Source organism: Zootoca vivipara, chromosome 7 (genome assembly GCF_963506605.1).
Source record: "Zootoca vivipara chromosome 7, rZooViv1.1, whole genome shotgun sequence".
Classification (NCBI taxonomy): Eukaryota; Metazoa; Chordata; class Lepidosauria; order Squamata; family Lacertidae; genus Zootoca; species Zootoca vivipara.
In genome coordinates this window covers 30,143,150-30,162,122 of record NC_083282.1, presented here as the reverse complement: position 1 = coordinate 30,162,122, position 18,973 = coordinate 30,143,150, and the positions used below count along the sequence as shown (strand labels likewise).

Below are 18,973 nucleotides of genomic sequence, written 5' to 3'. Positions count from 1 at the left end.
AGTCCCTGGTATAAAGGGTGCTCTTGCAGCTGGCTAGAAATCACAGCAATGAAAGTAGAGCTTTGCGGGGAGAGGCGTATAATTCTTATGTATTGTGTAAGAATACATAGCAAAGCAGAACGTGGCTACTTTGCTAACTCTGTATTGTAAGCTAGGTCTGGCCAAGTAGTTTGCCAGCCCTTGGCCACATCAGCATGTGCGAACAGGTAAAAGGATAACATATTTGAACTTGCTTGCAAGTCAGACTTGTACCGTGCTGGCATTTTCAACTTTAATTTTTGAGGTACTTCTGTACAACTGACTGCAGTGGCAGGACTGGTAATCTGTTCTAATAAATCACTCTTCTCCAAAATGAGCCCTTTCTTCCACAACTTTAGAAGACTGAGCTTGATTAGTGCCAGTCTGTCGTTTCTGTAAAAAGCAAGGTTGTGTGGAGCTGTTGAGAATGTATGAAACTGCATTATATTGAGTCACACAGTTGGTCCATCTAGATCATTGCTATCTGCACTGACTGACAGCACCTCAGTCCCTGGTCTCAGACAGAGGACAGTCCTAGCCCTATGTGTACATAACCCAAGGTACCACTGTACTAAGGACCTTGTTCATGAAAGCTGATGCTCTACCACTATGGCATATCTCAATTAGAACCTAAAAAATATCCAAGTTAGTATTTGGATGCCAGGATGATCATGGATCATGCCTAGAAGGTTGGTATGTTTTCCTTGATAACAGCTGTAAAGTTGAAATACAAATTGCTTCATCATGTGATTTGCGTAGATAACGCAGAAAACTTTGGAATTGGGGGACACCAAATATCTTTTAAGAAGATTAAATACTGCTGTATCTCAGAATAACCGATTTACTGAAGAATGTATGAATATGAAAGTTGAAGTGTGTCTATGAGTGTGAGGTGAGACTGTCAGTTTGCGCTTCTTGGTGCAGAAAGTATTGATCTGATGTGTAGAGATCTTTCCTATACTGCTTAATTCACAAGGCTTCTGGAAGCTTCTCTGTGAAAGAAGCAAGCAGAAGGTTCATGATGTTTGGGTTATACCTTTAGAGAAGCTGAGTACAGCTGGCTTAAACTGGTTCTGTGATCTCTTTCAGTCAAGATCATGCTGACTATAAAAGTAATGTTGAAATTGGAGTTCTTGGTGCAATCAGGAAATCAAATGAAAAGGTTCCAAGAACTCGGGCCAGAAAGGAGATTAAATATGAATTCTTCAAACTGTTTTTTGCTTAAGGTAATGAGGCAAATTCCAGTTGAAATGATTTTCAAATCCAGGACAAGGCCCTGTTTCGTTTATTCTTCATCAGCTATAGTTATAGTTATAAGACTGTATCTTTAAAAAGGGGAAACACGGTATGTTGGAATTCTACTCTGGGTCAATATTAAATAGAAATTCATGACAGAGACTTCTGGCTCCCTGCTCAATTATTAACTCACTAGGTGACCTGAAGTAAGATATTTAGTCTTCAATCCCCCTCTGCAAAATATGCATTGTTACTGGCCTACCTGCCAGGGTTATTGTAAAGATTATTGAGAAAATATATGACGGCCTTTAAAGTGCTATAATAATCATAAACTGTTTGTTTTAAAACTCCTGACAAGTATAGAAAGACACTATGAGAAATTGATTGAAGGGTGAGGCAGAAATCCGTATTATACATTCAGAAATGACAGTGTGCTGTAACAAATCAACACTAATTTCCTGCTCCAAACCACTTAGCAGCAGCAGCAGCAGCAGCAGGGGGCAGCATTGGACATTAAATTCATGACACCGTGTTTATTGGGAAGCTGAGCAGCCTTATATATTCTGCATCCCCAGGAGCTAACTAAGGCAAACCACTGTCTCCATTGCCAAGTAGATTTATTGGTCACAACTTGTTCCTGGAAAGTGTGCATTTTAAGATAATGGCAACTGTCCAGCTCTAGATTTTCATGGTGTTAAAGTCGGAGGGGCATGCTGCCACTGCTAATGTGTACAGTAGATAAGATTGCGACCCATTTTCAAAGCTATTGGCAATTCTTAAGATGGTGTAAATGAATAACTTGGAAATGGGGGTAATTGATTGCATATTTGAATTATGGATAGAAACTGTTTCCCCCTCTGAAACATGACATTTGTGCTTGTTCCAATATTGATTTGCGAGTTTGAATCACGGATGCCACCAGGGGTCAGTCTTCCAATGGCTTTTTAAAATCCTGTTCTAAGCATGCTTCCTGGGAACTTGCTAGTTAATTTTACTGTAGTTTTCTGGCACATTTTTCCCACAACACCTGCTACTGTAAGTCAGAACACAGAAAGGGGCTTGAATGTCAGCTCTGAGGTTAGAAATCACACTGATATACATTGGCATTGGCATATATATCTGCATACCAGCTGTTGGATGTCAATTTCCTTTTTATTTTTTCTTCCTTGTAGAGAGTCTGTCAGCTTCCATAGTTTTCAAAGGGTTAAATTAATTTATATGTGTTTTTTTTACAGCTCAGATAAACACTTACTGTTATATAAAAAACAATATTCAATAGTTGATTCAATGTGGCAAAATGTAGAAGTCTTACTCGGCTTTCAATGAAGGAAAATGGTAATTTCCAGGGCTGTCTACCCAACAAGACTTTGATCCCCACCTGAGCATCTCCAAATTATTTCCACAGACTGTGGTTCCCTCAGTCATTGATGTTTTCTCTGTACTTAATTTTGTGTGCCAAGTAAAAACCGAGGCTTGAGTTACCTGTCAGCCAGATACATTCCTCTCTTTGAATTCAAATCTTCATTAAAATTCTTCTTGTTGGACAAAGGACCATACAGACCCTCGACCACACCTACCTTTGTTGTACTCCACGCTTTGTAACCATCGAATATTTAGCTGAATAGTTGAAGAAAGCGAGTTGGGAATTAGCAATAGTTTCCTGGGACTGCTTAAGTAGCTGAACTGTGCCAAAAGCAACATAACCTCAGACACAATAATGGGAGGATGGCTTGGCAGGAAGGACTAGGTAATATTATGGTTGAGCTGAGATGTAAAGTAATACAATATTTTAAGGCCTTCTGTTTTCCTCAGATTCTCATCTGAAGGAGGAATCTGCCAAAATAAGAACAGGAAAGAGGGAAGAGATAGCTGAGGTGTTAATTCTATTAGAGGAGGCAGATCGACTGCTGTGCAGAGATGGTATAGACCAGAAAATGAGGGTTAGAGAGAGGAGAAAGTGTGTTGGTATCCAACAGCTCTCCCACCCACCCGAAACTAACCATTGAGTCTTTTTATTTTTAATTAAAACAGCAACCAAGGAATAGCTGCCATATTTTCAGGACAAAGGTATGCTGGTCCTTAAAAATGAGGCTGCTATAGATACTGGTATGAAGAGTATTGCGTACTCTTCATCCTTTTCAGACCCAGGAATCACCTTTAACCCCAGCATCCATTTTGGAGCCCATTTCTTAGTATTTTTTCTACCGTGTCTTCGTATGGTGGTAGTGTTGTTGTTGCAACTCACCTTGGATCAGACCGTGAGTGGTAGCTGGTCCTGGCGAACCAGTTGAAAAGTGATCTAGTGTTTGTGTGTATTACGCATGTATTGGTTGATTAAATGAAAAAGGGCCTGTTGGCTTCCTATCCTCTCTCCCTCCCTGCGATTTCTCTGTCAGAACTGGTGGAGGATCAAGTTCTATTAATTAGCTCCTCGCAAATAGAAGTTAAATGCCACTTGAAAAAGAAAGAAAAAGAAAGAAAAAGAAAATGCACTTCCTGGTGTCCTTAGGTGTGAAAAGTCAAAAAAATAAAAAGCGTAACACTCGCAGGGAGAGGCAGGTCCTTCTACAAATCCCCTCCCAGCTTAGGGGACCCCCACACATCTAGTGCTCCTTTGTCCCCCTATGTCATGGGGCTTCCAGTCAGAAGTACTTGCCTATGCTTATGGACATGTTTGGGTGAAAGTTCCATTTACAAATGTATTTATGTAATAAATAAAGAAATGTATTTATGCACCTTTCGCAATGGTAGAAAACAGAGAGGTGGGGAGGGGGGTAACCTGGTGTTTTTGAGCCCAAAACCAAAGGCCTCCACTTGCAAGAGGAAGCAAAATGCCTTTAATATGGAGCTGTGGAAAAGCACTTTTGTTTGTGCAAGGCAGCCATCCTGCTGCAGTCTTTGAGCCCCATTCCAAAGGTAGCAGAGGACTGCTGCACCCTCTTGTTGGATGACCAGACTTTTGCTTGGATTTCTCTGGATCCAAAGCGTTTAGAATTGAACGTAATCAGGATATATTGGGGGGCAGGGGACCTTAATCATACTACTTGCTTCAGGAGTACAATACATCATGGTAAGAACAAGCGGAGAGGTTTGGGTATCTCTCGGGTACAATTTATTATTGTGATTTTTCAAATGGGAGATAAGGAGTTGGAGTTGGAGTCCTCCTTCCCTATCTTAAGGCCCGTTCAAGAGCAAAGAGGCACTCCACCCCTTTCAGTGCCCCCCAAAATAATACAGTGGTACCTCAGTTTAAGTACACAGTTGGTTCCGGAAGTCTGTACTTAACCTGAAGCGAACTTTCCCATTAAAAGTAATGGAAAGTGCATTAATCCGTTCCAGACGGTCTGCGGAGTACGTAAACTGAAAGTACTCAAACTGAAGCGTACTTAAACTGAGGTATGACTGTACTGATTGCGAATTTTTCACAAGTCCCCTCTTATAAGGTTGGATCCAGCAGAGGCTTCTCTAAATTACTATGGAGAAGAGATAATTTTACTGATTTCTTCCTGTGCTACTGCACTGCTCTTGTGTATCTATTTGCTGAATATTTATTTTCAATGTTGGATAGCCTTTCGAGTAGCTTCCAGTGTACAAAAATAAGTTAGAATGTAAACTGACTATGTCTCTTTCTATAGCTTAACATCAAATGACTTTGCATTGCAAGATAACTTTGCCATTCTTCAGCTGTTAATCACTGTAACATAGACCAGTTAGAACTATATTAATGCTTTGAGTTTTATTTGGATTCCTAATTCAAAGCATGTGCTCAGTTCCTCTGACGCCGTATGCGTCAGTCATTGACATTAGTCACAGCTTAAAGATAGGCATATGAGTTGGGACATGAAAATTGACACTTCCTCATCATAGAATCGCCGAGAACTAGGGACTTAACAATAACCTATACTTCTTGTGCATGCTGACCTTGTAGAAATTGGAAGAAGGCTATAGAAGTTTAAATTCAAAACTACGTGGAATTCTCATTAAAAAAAACCATTTTTTTCCTGTGAAATTAACTTTTTCTCTGAAGGTCACCATTTTGGCATTAGCTCAATCAAGCGATTGCTGCAAAGGCATTATAATGGATTAGGCACAATGGCTTTAGCTACTATGGTTCATAATTACGTGGAGTTTTTGGTATGGGTCACCATATTGGTACAGGAAATAGCAAATTTTATCACTGAAAAGTTTCTCTTAATGCAGTGTCAAAATGACAATATATTGTAGATATGAATTATGTTCCAGAAATTCTGCTTTGCTGGAGATAGCAAGAAGAACAGGAGATGAAACACGTGATTTCTGTTCATTGTCATATATAATTTTTGAGTTTATATGTTTTTGTTTTTCATTGTGAATTGCTTTATTTCAATAGAAAAGCCGAGTTTTAATGTGAAATCAAAATTTTAATCCAAACTTGTACGCCACAATTTCGTGTGTGGTGTGTATATAAATAAAACACAATAAATAAATAATATAGTGAACTAAAACACAACTACCTGGCTGATTGAAAATTTTCAGAGTTCTGAAAAACTAACCTGCATTGAAATAACATCAAGGTATGGTCCGGACTTCTTCTCCCGCCTCCCAGCTATTTTTTTGTCTGCTTAAGTGTTTTAGCTTCAGATGATTTTCTGCTTGGGTTTAAGTAATAACATGTAGCTAGGTAGATAGTTTCTTGCCACACACCAACTTTCTGCTTACGTAGCCTCTTACCTCCATGGACCTAATCACCCTGTATCTCTTGCAGGATACATATGCTGCAATTGAGATGTTTTCCTGAAGCCAAACCAAGTTTCCTACCTGTCTCTTAAGTGGCTATACTGATTTTGCAGCTCTCCCTGGCATCTTCCCCATTCCTGTTGCTGGAATGTTAATGAACATTCCATGACATCAGAACAGCGCAGCCAGTAGTGAAGAGGGGAAGTGTGCAGACAAGTTTAGATGAAAAGGGGGAAAATGGCAATAATAAGAAAGCTACATCTGTTTGTGCTTATCTGTTGCAAGATCCAAATTCAGTTGCAACTAGGAAGCAGTAATGTTGAGTCTTAATAAGGCTAAACTAAACAAATGAGTGCAAGAAAGCTTTTTTTGTTTATTTTAGATCTTGACTTCCTTCCTGAATGTGATGACTCAGTGCTAATCGCACAGTAATATTGCTCCATTAAGTTCCAAAGTTCTGACACATTGGGAAAGAAATAGGAATGCTTTATTTTGCTGTCCCTAACCTATGGACACGGGTGGCGCTGTGGGTTAAACCACAGAGCCTAGGGCTTGCCGATCAGAAGGTCGGTGGTCCGAATTCCCGCGACGGGGTGAGCTCCCGTTGCTCGGTCCCAGCTCCTGCCAACCTAGCAGTTCAAAAGCACCTCAAAGTGCAAGTAGATAAATAGCGGGAAGGTAAACGGCGTTTCCGTGCGCTGCTCTGGTTCACCAGATGTGGTTTTGTCATGCTGGCCACATGACCTGGAAGCTGTATGTCGGCTCCCTCAGCTAATAACGCGATATGAGCGCCACAACCCCAGAGTCGGTCACGACTGGACCTAATGGTCAGGGGTCCCTTTACCTTTACCTTTAACCTATGGCCAACTTTAAACTTACTTTAGACTCCAAGCCTAATTTGCATGCCTATTTCTTTTCTAACACAACACATATTACTGTGTCACACTTTGTTTTTTATTTTTAGTTCTCTGTGTTTTAAAAAGCTGGTTGTGCTAAGGTAGGAAGGTGTGTGGGGTGCATGCATACTTTGGGGCCTCTATGACCCACAGTGTGCCCTCCTTATTCCAACACCTTTCCCCACTGAAATTAGGCTTTTAAAATGGGTTCTAATAATAAGAAAAGAATATGAGCCTAATTGCAGTGCCGGGGTTCATTTTTGGAGAGGAGGGTACTGCTGGGGAGGGAAGGATTAATCTTGTCCTCCCCTTGCCCGGTGTTCCCTCCCTAGTGCCAGAAGTGTCTGCTTTTGCAATTGGGAAAAAAACCCAAATTTTATTGCCTCCAAGGGAAGCTTTCTTCAAGCCCTTATTGTTGAGACTGGCATCAAGACAATCCTGCTGGAGACTGTAGCTGAGAAAGTGAGAGTTATTCTTCCTTCCCAATTACAGTCTCCTCAGAAGATCACACACCTGCTTTGGGAGTTAGGTTTAGAAAAATCCAAATACTGCTTTTTGGCTCTTATTGCTGGTAAGGGGAAGTGTGTGAAGCCATCTCCACTTTTGGCATGTAGTCCTTGAAGCGGTTGGCCAAGGGATAAGGTGCTGCTTGATCCAAAAGAGGTTTCCTGTTGTTGTTGTTGTTGTTGTTAGGTATTGATGGAGGAGTGGGAAGGGAAAGAAGGTCAAAGTTTAGAAAGCCACAAAAGGGACTGATTGCAAACCAGGGAATCTCTTATTAAAAAATCTCTCAAAGTTAGGGGCAGAGAATGAGCAGCCCTGCAGGGTCTACTGGACTCCAACTCATCATTGGCCATTGGCCATGGTGGCTGATGGGAGCAGAGCCCAGAATCCCCATCCCTGTACCTCATTGAGTTGATAAAAAGACATGAGATTGCAGCAGTCCTAGTTTAAATTTTGCCTTCTTTGCGCTTTTCACCAGTATAAAAGTACCATGGCACTGATATGTGGTTTGAGACTCAATGGGTTGCTGGAGGACTTCAGTAATGCAAAATCTAAGACTAATTTTGTACAATTCCACCAGCAGCCACATACTGTGTGCCCCATCCCATGTTGTTCAAGAGGATCAGACTTCAGGGAGGCTTTTTCAGGGGCTTCTGTGGGGAGTGGAAGTGTGTGTAAGTTTAACTTCTCTTAGGAGACAAGCTCATGTTTCTCCATAGTGTTAGCTAGTTGACATCTCAGAGTAGTGGATACTCCTATATACTAATTAATACATCAGCATACCAGCATGTGCACCTGCATTTTTCAGAAGGATTTCCTGTTAGAATAGCCTTTGTAAATCTAGAGGAATTGGCATGCGCAATTATACAACAAAATAGTGCTTTGTGTTATGTTTCTCTTCCCACTCTCTTTTTTTAAAAAAAAAGTTATATCCAATTCCCCAAACAGCTTTTCAAACTTGTGTTCATAAAAGCTGGTTAGAAAACTTTTGTAGACATAAACCCTCCCAAAAGAATTTTGACGTGTGAATTTATCATATGTTATACACATGTTTTACCACTTGGATTGCATCCCAGATCTGTTAATTAGTTATTAGATTAAGTTACATAATATTCCCTTTCCCTTTCCCCCCCTTTTTTTTGGTTATGAACTTCTATGTTTCTATGACTTAACCAATTTGAATTAACTTGTCCTGCTTTTCCTAAAAGATGAAGAATATGAGTAAATGTTTCTCTGATTTTGTTCACACTCTGTGAAGCACGAAGAAAGAAAATGCTAATTATTACACCTTGTTCCATTTTGTTTTCGCTTACTTAGTTTTCAGCAAGTGGATTAAGTTTTATTTTCCAAAGATTACGGTACGTTACTGTGACTGATCCTTACTGAGACTTTTTACATGTACATAGCACGATTAGAAAGCTTTCCAAGTGTGTAATCAAGTCTTCCTTCTATGTTATATGAATTTCAGCTTTTAATCAGCTATAACAATTAAACAGCATGGTTTTTCTGAGGGTTGCTATGGTGCAGTGATAGGAAACCTATGGCCCTCCAGATGTTGTTGGACTTCAGTTCCCATCAACCCCAGCCAGCGTTGGGAGCTGTCGACCAGCAACATCTGGAGGACCAAAGGTTCCTCATCCTTGCCATATGATGTCTGACAGATCAAGCAGCAGAGGGAATAGGTAAAAATATAAAAGAACATTGGACAAATTTGTCCATGAATTGGACAAATTCCTGGCAGCTAAGGCTACTAATCACAAAGGCTTTATGCATTTATGGGGGACAAGAGTGGGAAAGGGACTTGATGTAGCTTTGGTCTGATTTCAACAGGACTCATGTTATGGCTACAGAAAGATAGTGGGTTCCTAATTCGATTTTTATTTTTCCCAGTCTGCCCTTTCAGAGAGCCCCAGCACTTCCCTTCAGTCCAGGAGGTGGCAGGCAGTGGGCGACATGAGCTTTCAGCATAGTCTGGAAAAGCTGGGGAATGGCCTGGCATAGTGCCCAGAATGATGCTGTGCCTAAAGAGGAAGCTGGCTGTTGAGAACAGGTGGGCTGGGGACCGTGATCTGGCTGGCAATTTTAATTGTGATAGAGGCTGCCAAGAAGAGAGACAGAAGCGTTTTGTTCAAGGGCACTTTTTGAAGAAGATAGCAGAGTGGTTTCTGTACGTTTCATATTTATTGAATTGCTATAGCGCCTTCATCCAATGATCACCGGACGGTTTACAATATAAAAACACACGCACAAAAAATATACCATCATAACAAACAAAAACAAATCCTCACAGTTTAAAATGCCATGGATTAGCCAAAGGCCTGGGGAGAAGGGTTTTGGCATGTTTTGGTCCAGGTACCTAAAGAAAATGCTTTCTTGAGAATGCCCCCCCTTTTTTTTTTGCTTCTGGATACTCCTACCTGAAGCATGATGGTAGAAGAACATAAAGCAGGGGTGGCTAACCATGCTCTCTCCAGCTTATGGGAGCCACCTCTGTCTTAAATGGGAAAGGAAAAGAAAGGGGGAATCGTAATGGTTGAGAAAAACAATCAGCCCAATAAAATCTACGACCCCAAATTAGATGTGTTCAAAAGGAAGCTCTTAATGTGTTAGAAATAAGGTACATATTTGATTTTTTTTAAAAAAAACATACACACAAACACAACAAGAAATCTCTTTCAACACATTGCATTTTACATTATATTTATACTTCGTCTGGATCTGTTTCGTTGCTTTTATGCCTGTTTGTAAGGACAACAGGTGTGGTATGTTTTCTATTCCACTATCAGTTTACTCTCCTTTTTCTTCAGAATGCCTGCTGAGAATAAAGTAGCTTGTAATTTGGAATGAGTCCTTGCTCGTTTTTGTAACCAATTGGGGTGGAAGCCAGAGCCACTGTTGGAGTTCCTAGACTGCCTTGTTGAAAGCCAGCTGTTTGCAAGAGTGACAGGGCAAAAAGTATGGTGCAAAGGGCACACTTGGTGTTGTGTTTGAGCAAGGACTGGGGCTTTCTTGGCGATCCACCACTTTTCGCCGTGTGCACGGTCTGCGCATGCGCAGAAGCACAAAATTGCGCTTCACGCATGCGCATAATGGACGCTTCGACATCCGAAGGTTTCGACTTATGAAGAGTGCCGCAGAACGGATCGCCTTCGTAAGTCGAGGTACCACTGTATTCTAGTTACAGGTAGGTAGCCATGTTGGTCTGCTGTAGTCAAAAAAAATTTTTAAAAAATCCTTCCAGTAGAACCTTAGAGACCAACTAAGTTTGTCATTGGTATGAGCTTTCGAGTGTGCATGCACTCTCGACAACAAACTTAGTTGGTCTCTAAGGTGCTACTAGAGTATTCTAATTACTAAGACTGCAATATGAAACCTCTTTTCACTGGGTTGGAATTGGGTTTAGCGATGCTAGTGTCATTCTGTCAATGCAGAGCTCCCTGTTCCCTTCACTGAGCAGGTAGGACTACTGGCAGCAGGATTCCCTATAACTATTAAGGGGTTTTGACTGGTTAGGGTTTACTATTTGTGATTCATTACATAATTTTTCACATTTCTTTGTAAGATTATTATATAAATTATAATACTGTGTTTCATCGTAGCATTCTAAATGTACGTTTTAAATTTGTTTTAAAACTATAAAGAAGTAGTTAATACATTAGAAACTGTTTTTAAAAAATCAAGTATGAAATTCACTGCTACTTAGTACAGTGGTACACTGCAAACCCGGAAGTAAGTGTTCCGGTTTGTGAATGTTTTTCGGAAGCTGAATGCCTAGCGTGGCTTCCGCGGCCTCCAATTGAGCACAGAAAGCTCCTGCAGCCAATCAGGACCCGCGCCTTGGTTTTCGAACCGTTTCGGGAGTCGAACAGACTCCCGGAATGGATTAAGTTTGAGAACCAAGGTACCACTGTACTTGGGCTGAAAAAGTCACGCCAGGATAGGGAGAAACACCCTTGTATCTAAGGTTTGATGCTTGAATCTTCTATTGCGGTTTTATTCTTCAATAGCTTCAGGCTTTGTGCATTAAAGCTAAAGCCTGTGGCTGCTTCTCTGCTAAAGTGTAAATCACTCTTGTTTGACTTAAGAAATCCAGCAATGCCTAAAGACAAGGCAGTCTGGAAGGACTGTGGTTTCTTAAACAAGTATGTTGAAACATATAAGAGAGCCAGTATTTCAGGCTGTTATGCTCTGGGCTTCATGAAAATGAATTGGGCGGCGGGTGTATCAAGCAGCTGTGCATTCCTGGAGTTTTCATTGTGCTGGTGTCTCCTCTCTCAAGCTGCTCTAAACATAGTGTGTGTGTGTGTGTGTGTGTGTGTGTAGAAAAAAGTGTTCTGTAATGAAATGCACTTGTCACTATGTCTTTGGGTAAACTAGTTATTGTATGCCAGACATTACATTTGTGCATTGAAATATTTGCTACCCCCTGTCTGTGGTTTGATTGCATTTATTTAACTTTCTTTTCCTAGCTCATTTTTGTAAGCCTCTTGTGTAATATTTTAAGAGCAGATTTTCAGGGGCCACAGGAGTCTGCAGAGCCGAGGTGGGTGAGAATTGGTGGGGGGGGGGGGAAAACCTCATTTCCTTCTCCCCATCCAGTGGTTGTGTCCTGTGAAACTCTACTTGGCGGGAAGTCTGGATCCAACCCTTTGTCTTTCATCAACATTAGCTGGCAGTATAATGAAAATCCACAGGGTGTTTTAATGAAAGGTTTTTCTCTCTCTTTATAAGATAAAGACACCGATATCACTGTAAAGGATAATACCGAAGAATGCAGCCTGCGGGATACATTAAGCATTGGATCAATAGAATCATTTGTTTCAGCTGCTGAGGTATGTTGGAAGTAGTGTTTGCTGCTTTTTTGCGTAGCAATCATACCACTTCTGAATTTTACTTAAACAGGAATGACTTTCTCTTAGAGTAGAATATCTGCAAAAAATGCATACAAGTGCACTGCGGTCTGCAGACTGATTGTAGCCTTCTGACACTAAATAAAAAGGTAGATAAACAGTTAAAAGATGCATGAAGTCATCACACATAATGAAATGTTTACAGCTACACAGTTCCATCCTTTCCCCTATACTTTTTCCATGTAGGAAGCTTGTAGTGTCTGAAGTTGAGGATAAAAGTGATATTCTCATGAATTCACCAGAAAGGCAATATGATCATACTCTGGTGGTGAGCACTGCTTTAATAACTTCTTGCCAAGAAGTATGACACTTTTTGGAGGCCCTGGGCCACCCCACTTCTGGAATCTGAAGTCCCCAACTGATTGAAAGCTCAGCACCCACTCCTCTCATTTTTAGCCTGAGACAGCTGTGTGTTGGATGTTATCTGCCACTTATTCAACACAGAACAGTAGCATTAGAGGATGGTTCATATGCCTGATGGTGAAGGAGGGCTGAGTTGTGGGGTAATGTTACTTTTGGTCCGCTTGTAAGGAGCACAGATCTCAGATAGCTTCCCTTCATAATAGGAATCCTGGAGTGAGAGTTGGATTTTGAAGGGCTGTTGTGCAAATATAGCCTGGCCAGTCACTTAAAGGATCTTAAATGGGAGTAGTTACACAATGCAACAGGCAGCATTCTAATCTCCCTGCATCAGAAACAATGGTACGTTGTTGTTTAGTCGTTTAGTCATGTCCGACTCTTCGTGACCCCATGGACCATAGCATGCCAGGCACTCCTGTCTTGCACTGTCTCCCGCAGTTTGGTCAAACTCATGTTCGTAGCTTCGAGAACACTGTCCAACCATCTCGTCCTCTGTCGTCCCCTTCTCCTAGTGCCCTCAATCTTTCCCAACATCAGGGTCTTTTCCAGGGAGTCTTCTCTTCTCATGAGGTGGCCAAAGTATTGGAGCCTCAGCTTCATGATCTGTCCTTCCAGTGAGCACTCAGGGCTGATTTCCTTAAGAATGGATAGGTTTGATCTTCTAGCAGTCCATGGGACTCTCAAGAGTCTCCTCCAGCACCATAATTCAAAAGCATCAATTCTTCGGCGATCAGCCTTCTTGATGGTCCAGCTCTCACTTCCATACATCACTACTGGGAACCTTTGTAGTGGACCTTGCGGACCTTTGTCGGCAAGGTGATGTCTCTGCTTTTAAAGATGCTGTCTAGGTTTGTCATTGCTTTTCTCCCAAGAAGCAGGCGTCTTTTAATTTCGTGACTGCTGTCACCATCTGCAGTGATCAAGGAGCCCAAGAAAGTAAAATCTCTCACTGCCTCCATTTCTTCCCCTTCTATTTGCCAGGAGGTGATGGGACCAGTGGCCATGATCTTAGTTTTTTTGATGTTGAGCTTCAGACCATTTTTTGCGCTCTCCTCTTTCATCCTCATTAAAAGGTTCTTTAATTCCTCCTCACTTTCTGCCATCAAGGTTGTGTCATCTGCATACCTGAGGTTGTTGATATTTCTTCCGGCAATCTTTATTCCAGCTTGGGATTCATCTAGTCCAGCCTTTCGAATGATAAATTCTGCATATAAGTTAAATAAGCAGGGAGACAATATACAACCTTGTCGTACTCCTTTCCCAATTTTGAACCAGTCAGTTGTTCCATATCCAGTTCTAACTGTAGCTTCTTGTCCCACATAGAGATTTCTCAGGAGACAGATGAGGTGATCAGGCACTCCCATTTCTTTAAGAACTTGCCATAGTTTACTGTGGTCGATACAGTCAAAGGCTTTTGCATAGTCAATGAAGCAGAAGTAGACGTTTTTCTGGAACTCTCTAGCTTTCTCCATAATCCAGCGCATGTTTGCTATTTGGTCTCTGGTTCCTCTGGCAGAGGAAACAGTGGTACACTTTTACCTTAATTGGGACGCATGTTGAGAGATTTAGCAGTAATAGCTTCAATTAACCTCATAGATAAAGGAGTGTTATCTTGGAGTCGCAAATGCTTTGACGTTTAGATCACAATCCTCAACCTCATTACTGGGAAGTAACTTCAGTTTATTTCAGCAAGACTTACTTCCAGGGGAACATGCTTAGGATTTCAGCCAAAGTTTGTGTTACTGAAATGAGACTCCATTCCATGTATCAGTGGATATATTCTGCTCCAGAGTAAACAGGTTTTGGAACGCTGTAGCCTTCCTTTCCAAACACTGGGCTTTAATTTGCGCTTCTGAATACACCACCACAAGAAGGCTAGTAGCCTTGTGGTATGTGTGTGCAGGTTCAGTCAAGGTGCTACTCTCCCACAAGCCCATTCCATCCGTGTGAGAAAACTTCTAGTTAGATTTCTGTTAGCCAGGCACCAGCATTCTCATATGGCCATATGCAGTAGGACAAATGGTGGTGAGTAGGGCTGGGCGATATCTGGCTTTCAACATCGTGATATGTCACCAGCTAAAAATCATGATATCTCTATATATATCTGCAGCAGCGGAAGGCCTTGTTGGGCCTCCCCGCGGCGGCAGAGGGTACTGCTATACCTCCCCATGGCGGCAAAGGGTACACCACGCTTCCCCGAAGCAGTAGAGGGCTTTGCTGCACTTCCCTGTGGCAGCAGAGGGTTATTCTCTGTGCAAGGTATTTTCCTCTCTTGGGCAAACGTACAAATCGGTGCCCAAGTTTGCTTGTTTTCTTCTTCCCTCATCTTTTCGTCGTTGGCCTTACATAAGCCACTCTGGGAGTCACTTTGGCTAAAAATGCTTTCTGTAAATGAAAGCATTACTTGCAGCCTGCTACTTGAAAATACATGGCTCTTGCAACACCATGAACTTTCATTTAATGTGAAGCACATAATGCATGTTAAAACATTCTAGAAATATATTGTGGCAGTGCTGCTACTGGTTATTGCACCCAGTAAAAGGTAAAGAACCCCTGACAGCTAAGTCTAGTCACGAACGACTGGGCTTGCGGTGCTCATCTCGCTTTAATGGCCGAGGGAGCCGACGTTTGCCTGCAGACAGTTTTTCCAGGTCATGTGGCCAGCATGACTAAGCCGCTTCTGGCGAAACCAGAGCAGCACACGGAAACACCGTTTACCTTCCCACCAGTGCAGTACATATTTATCTACTTGCACTTTTATGTGCTTTCGAACTGCTAGGTGGGCGGGAGCTGGGACTGAGCAACGGAAGCTCACCCCGTCGTGGGGATTTGAAAAGCCGACCTTCTGATCAGCAAGCCCTAGGCTCAATGGTTTATACCACAGCACCACCCACGTCCCTATTACACCCAGTAGCAGAAACCAAATAGAAGATTTTGAGTTTAAGGGAACTGATTTCTGTTGTTGGTAACAAACATAATATTGGTGTCTGTAGGTTGTATGAAATGTAATTTTGAGAAGACTACATATGCCAATAATGCAAAGTTCCTGTAGAAATCACTGAAGTGGTTTTGAAGGGCCCTTTCCCTGTTGACTGACAACTTTCCTTGACGACACTGGTTTTGGCTTTGCTTGCCGCATCTTAAACTTAATTTTCTTATGGGTGTTTCTGCAACAGCACATGACTGAGCTGCACTATGGACATATGGTTGTTGGGAGGAGGTTGCATAGTCCCTGCCATCATGAAACATGTTGCTGTTTGAGTTTTCTTTTCAGTTTAAAACTGCCCTCCCTTAAAATGCTTCAGAATCCTATTACTGTACTCTGTTTGCAATTCCTCCCTTGGTAAAATATAATTAGAAGGTGGCTTGTAAATTATCTCTCCCCTTCCTCGTACGTCTTGGCTTTTCTGGAATGTGCCACAAAAGCAGTTGGGCACTCACAAGCATTCAGCTGTTGTTGCAAAGTGTACTCCGACGCAACAGCTAGTAAAGACTGTTTTAATACTATATGATGACAAAGTCTCTTTTTCGTGCTTTGCACATTAATAATGTCCGTTATAAATGGGAGATGCATTAAAAGTTCTTGCCTTGTGCAAGGCAAACTGTTAGTTGGGCTGGTGTTCAAGTGACAAGCTATGTGGTGTAGCCCTCAGCTCTGGTTTGCCTTGCATGGATGCCAGCTATCCCTTTTTGCTCCTCAGGGAAATGATTCAGCAGCAGGCCTTTGTCCCAGTGTGTCGCTGTGGCTTTTCTTTGCAATCTGCAGTACTGGATATTTATCTTTTAAATAATGTTGAAAGAGATGGATCTTGCATAGAAATACCACAAAGAGCATTTAGTTCTTGATATTTGTGAAAGTGTTTCAGGATGTTAGCCAACTGATCTTGAGAAGGTCTCCCTCTTCTAGCTTGCAGAACACAAAGAGAGCCGAAACTCTTATAATCTGGATTCGCTGTGCCATTGCCCATTATACGAAGAAGCTATGCACCTGGCAGAAGAGGGCAAGATTTATTCACGAGTCTTACGGTACTAAATGTTTTGTCTGCTTTCCCTAATATGACTTGCACATTTCCTAAAAGCTAAACAGTGCTTTGCATGCAATATTTTTTATATAGGCTTGAATTAAAGAGCAAGTCAACCGTTAAGTTTCAAGTGCCTTTTTGTTATTGTTACATTGTCTCTGTATATAGGACTGATATGTTGGAGTGTCTGGGGGACAGCGACTTTCTTGCTAAGCTCCATTGTATCCGCCAAGCTTTTCAGGTAAACGTTCAATCATCTCCTTAAGGCTGACCTCCATACCACATAGGCACAAAACTCCTGTGGCAGTAGGTTTTCTAACAGATCAGCCAAACTGCCCAATCATCAAGGGTAATTGTGATTTATACCATTGGGTTGTATTCAATATAGCTTCTTAGTCTAAGGTTACCAGACGTCCCCGTTTCCCAGGGACAGTCCCTGGATTTACAAATCAGTCCCCTGACAAAAATCCTTTGAAGTTGAAAAGTGTCCCTAGATTCATTGAAAAAAATCTGGTAACCTTATCTTAGTCACATACTATTTAAGTTCTATATATATGTCAGGATGACACCAGCAACAGAGGCCTTGACTCCTACCATGAGCGAGCATCTCCCTTGTTCTCTTAGAATGGCAACTGAGTTCTGCAGTCGACAAAAGATAATATCACCATCTGTAAACAAACATTAATGTCCATGAAAATGGCAAAAGTAGTTTCTTTCTCAAATAGATTTTATCTTAAACAATAGCAAACACAGTAAATGAAGAGTCCACTTGCGATATACCAGCGGTTCAGGGCTCGGGTGTCATTTTGGTAATTCGACATTTCATCGCTAAAGAGCTTAGTCATCTGCTTGTTTCCATTGGGAGGAGCATAGAAAGAGGACAGTGTCCTTCAGTTTGTTCTAGCTGAAAAAAGCCCTGGTTGGTAGAATTAAAAGAAATGTTGTAAGCTGCCCAGAGTGGCTGGGGTAACCCAGTCAGATTGGCAGGGTACAAAAAATGTATTTATTTATTTGTTATTAAGACAGGTGAGAATGTAAGTGATCTCAGATGGGTAATACCTAGTGATCCATTACAGGTAATCTTTTCCAACACTGCAAATAGAATATTTCTTGCTGAAAGTGGAAGAAAAATCTTGTGCGCGCTAATCATGAGAGCTAGAAAGGTAAAACACTTTTGTTTAATAATTTGTATGGTGGATTTAATGTGCAAAAAAGCTTTATAATCACAGGCTATAATCCTAATGCCACTCGCCTGAGAATGAACACCATTGAATATAATAGGACTTACTTCTGAGTAGACATGATTATTTCCCCGTAGTTGCCCCCTCTCACTGTGAAGTAAGCAGCAAGTATTCATATTTGGCAGACCTGATTCTTAAAGGTGGTATCTTTCTTCTGTAATTGTTTGCCCAAACAAGAATGTCCTTACAAACACATTCGTCAATATATATGCTAAGGTGCAGTCCTGCATCTGCATTGATCTCAGTTGCAGTGACAGCGCTGTATGAACATTCCAGCCTTGCTGACAGAGCTGCTCCAGTTGAAATGAATCACAAAGGAGCTCCATGTGTTCTTCAGAGCATTGGACTGAAGCCGGTCTTTCTGTTTCTAGATTACTCAGGCACTAAATGGAAGCAATTATTATCTCTAATTAAGAACTAAAGAGACATGCATAATTTGTCTTCTGCTTGTTGGTTTTTACCCCCACAGAACCCAAAGAAGTTTGAGGAAGTATTTGATGAAATGATCTCTTTCTTAGAGCAGTCTGATCATTGGGCTAATACTGAAATGGAGCTTGCTGCTTGGGGGGTAAGTATATGTTGTAAAAATGGGGGGTAAGTATATGTTGTACTGTAGTTAAATAGTTTGTAAATGTTATATCTCCCTGGCTAGACACTTGCAATTCCCTTATTTTTCTTTATTTTGTCTCCATTCAGGGTGTCAGTTTTATTACTTTAATCCGTCTGCTTAGACAGTTTATTAAACAATTTCACTAAAATCTGTTGTTGTTTTCAGTGTCATTTAGGCTATTCTTATAGACCTAGAAGTTGTATAAGTGAGCTCAGTAACTTTAGAAATATTCTGATGCTTTGCAGGTGAAACATCTAAATTTCTATGATGTTGTTCTGGACTTCATATTAATGGATTCCTTTGAAGATTTAGAGAATCCTCCTATGTCTATACAAAATGTGGTCAACAACAATTGGCTGAATTCCTCTTTCAAAGAAACTGTAAGTGGCTTTGTTTGGTTCCATGCTTTCATAGGGTGGTTGCAGAATATTAGGACAGATAATGATTGCATTCCCCTGAA

The 18,973-nt window shown here is 41.2% G+C and overlaps 1 protein-coding gene across 3 annotated transcripts in view; it reads left to right on the top strand.

The window, feature by feature from the left end:
- MIGA1 (mitoguardin 1) overlaps positions 1 to 18,973 on the top strand; it is a 39,946-nt gene that overhangs the window by 9,883 nt on the left and 11,090 nt on the right. For all 3 annotated transcript variants that reach the window (XM_035122313.2, XM_060276804.1, XM_060276803.1), the window contains 6 exons: positions 12,102 to 12,202; positions 16,548 to 16,666; positions 16,831 to 16,903; positions 17,739 to 17,825; positions 18,373 to 18,471; positions 18,759 to 18,893. In XM_035122313.2, coding sequence (XP_034978204.1) covers positions 12,102 to 12,202; positions 16,548 to 16,666; positions 16,831 to 16,903; positions 17,739 to 17,825; positions 18,373 to 18,471; positions 18,759 to 18,893 — 614 coding nt within the window. The remainder of the gene's footprint in view (positions 1 to 12,101; positions 12,203 to 16,547; positions 16,667 to 16,830; positions 16,904 to 17,738; positions 17,826 to 18,372; positions 18,472 to 18,758; positions 18,894 to 18,973) is intronic.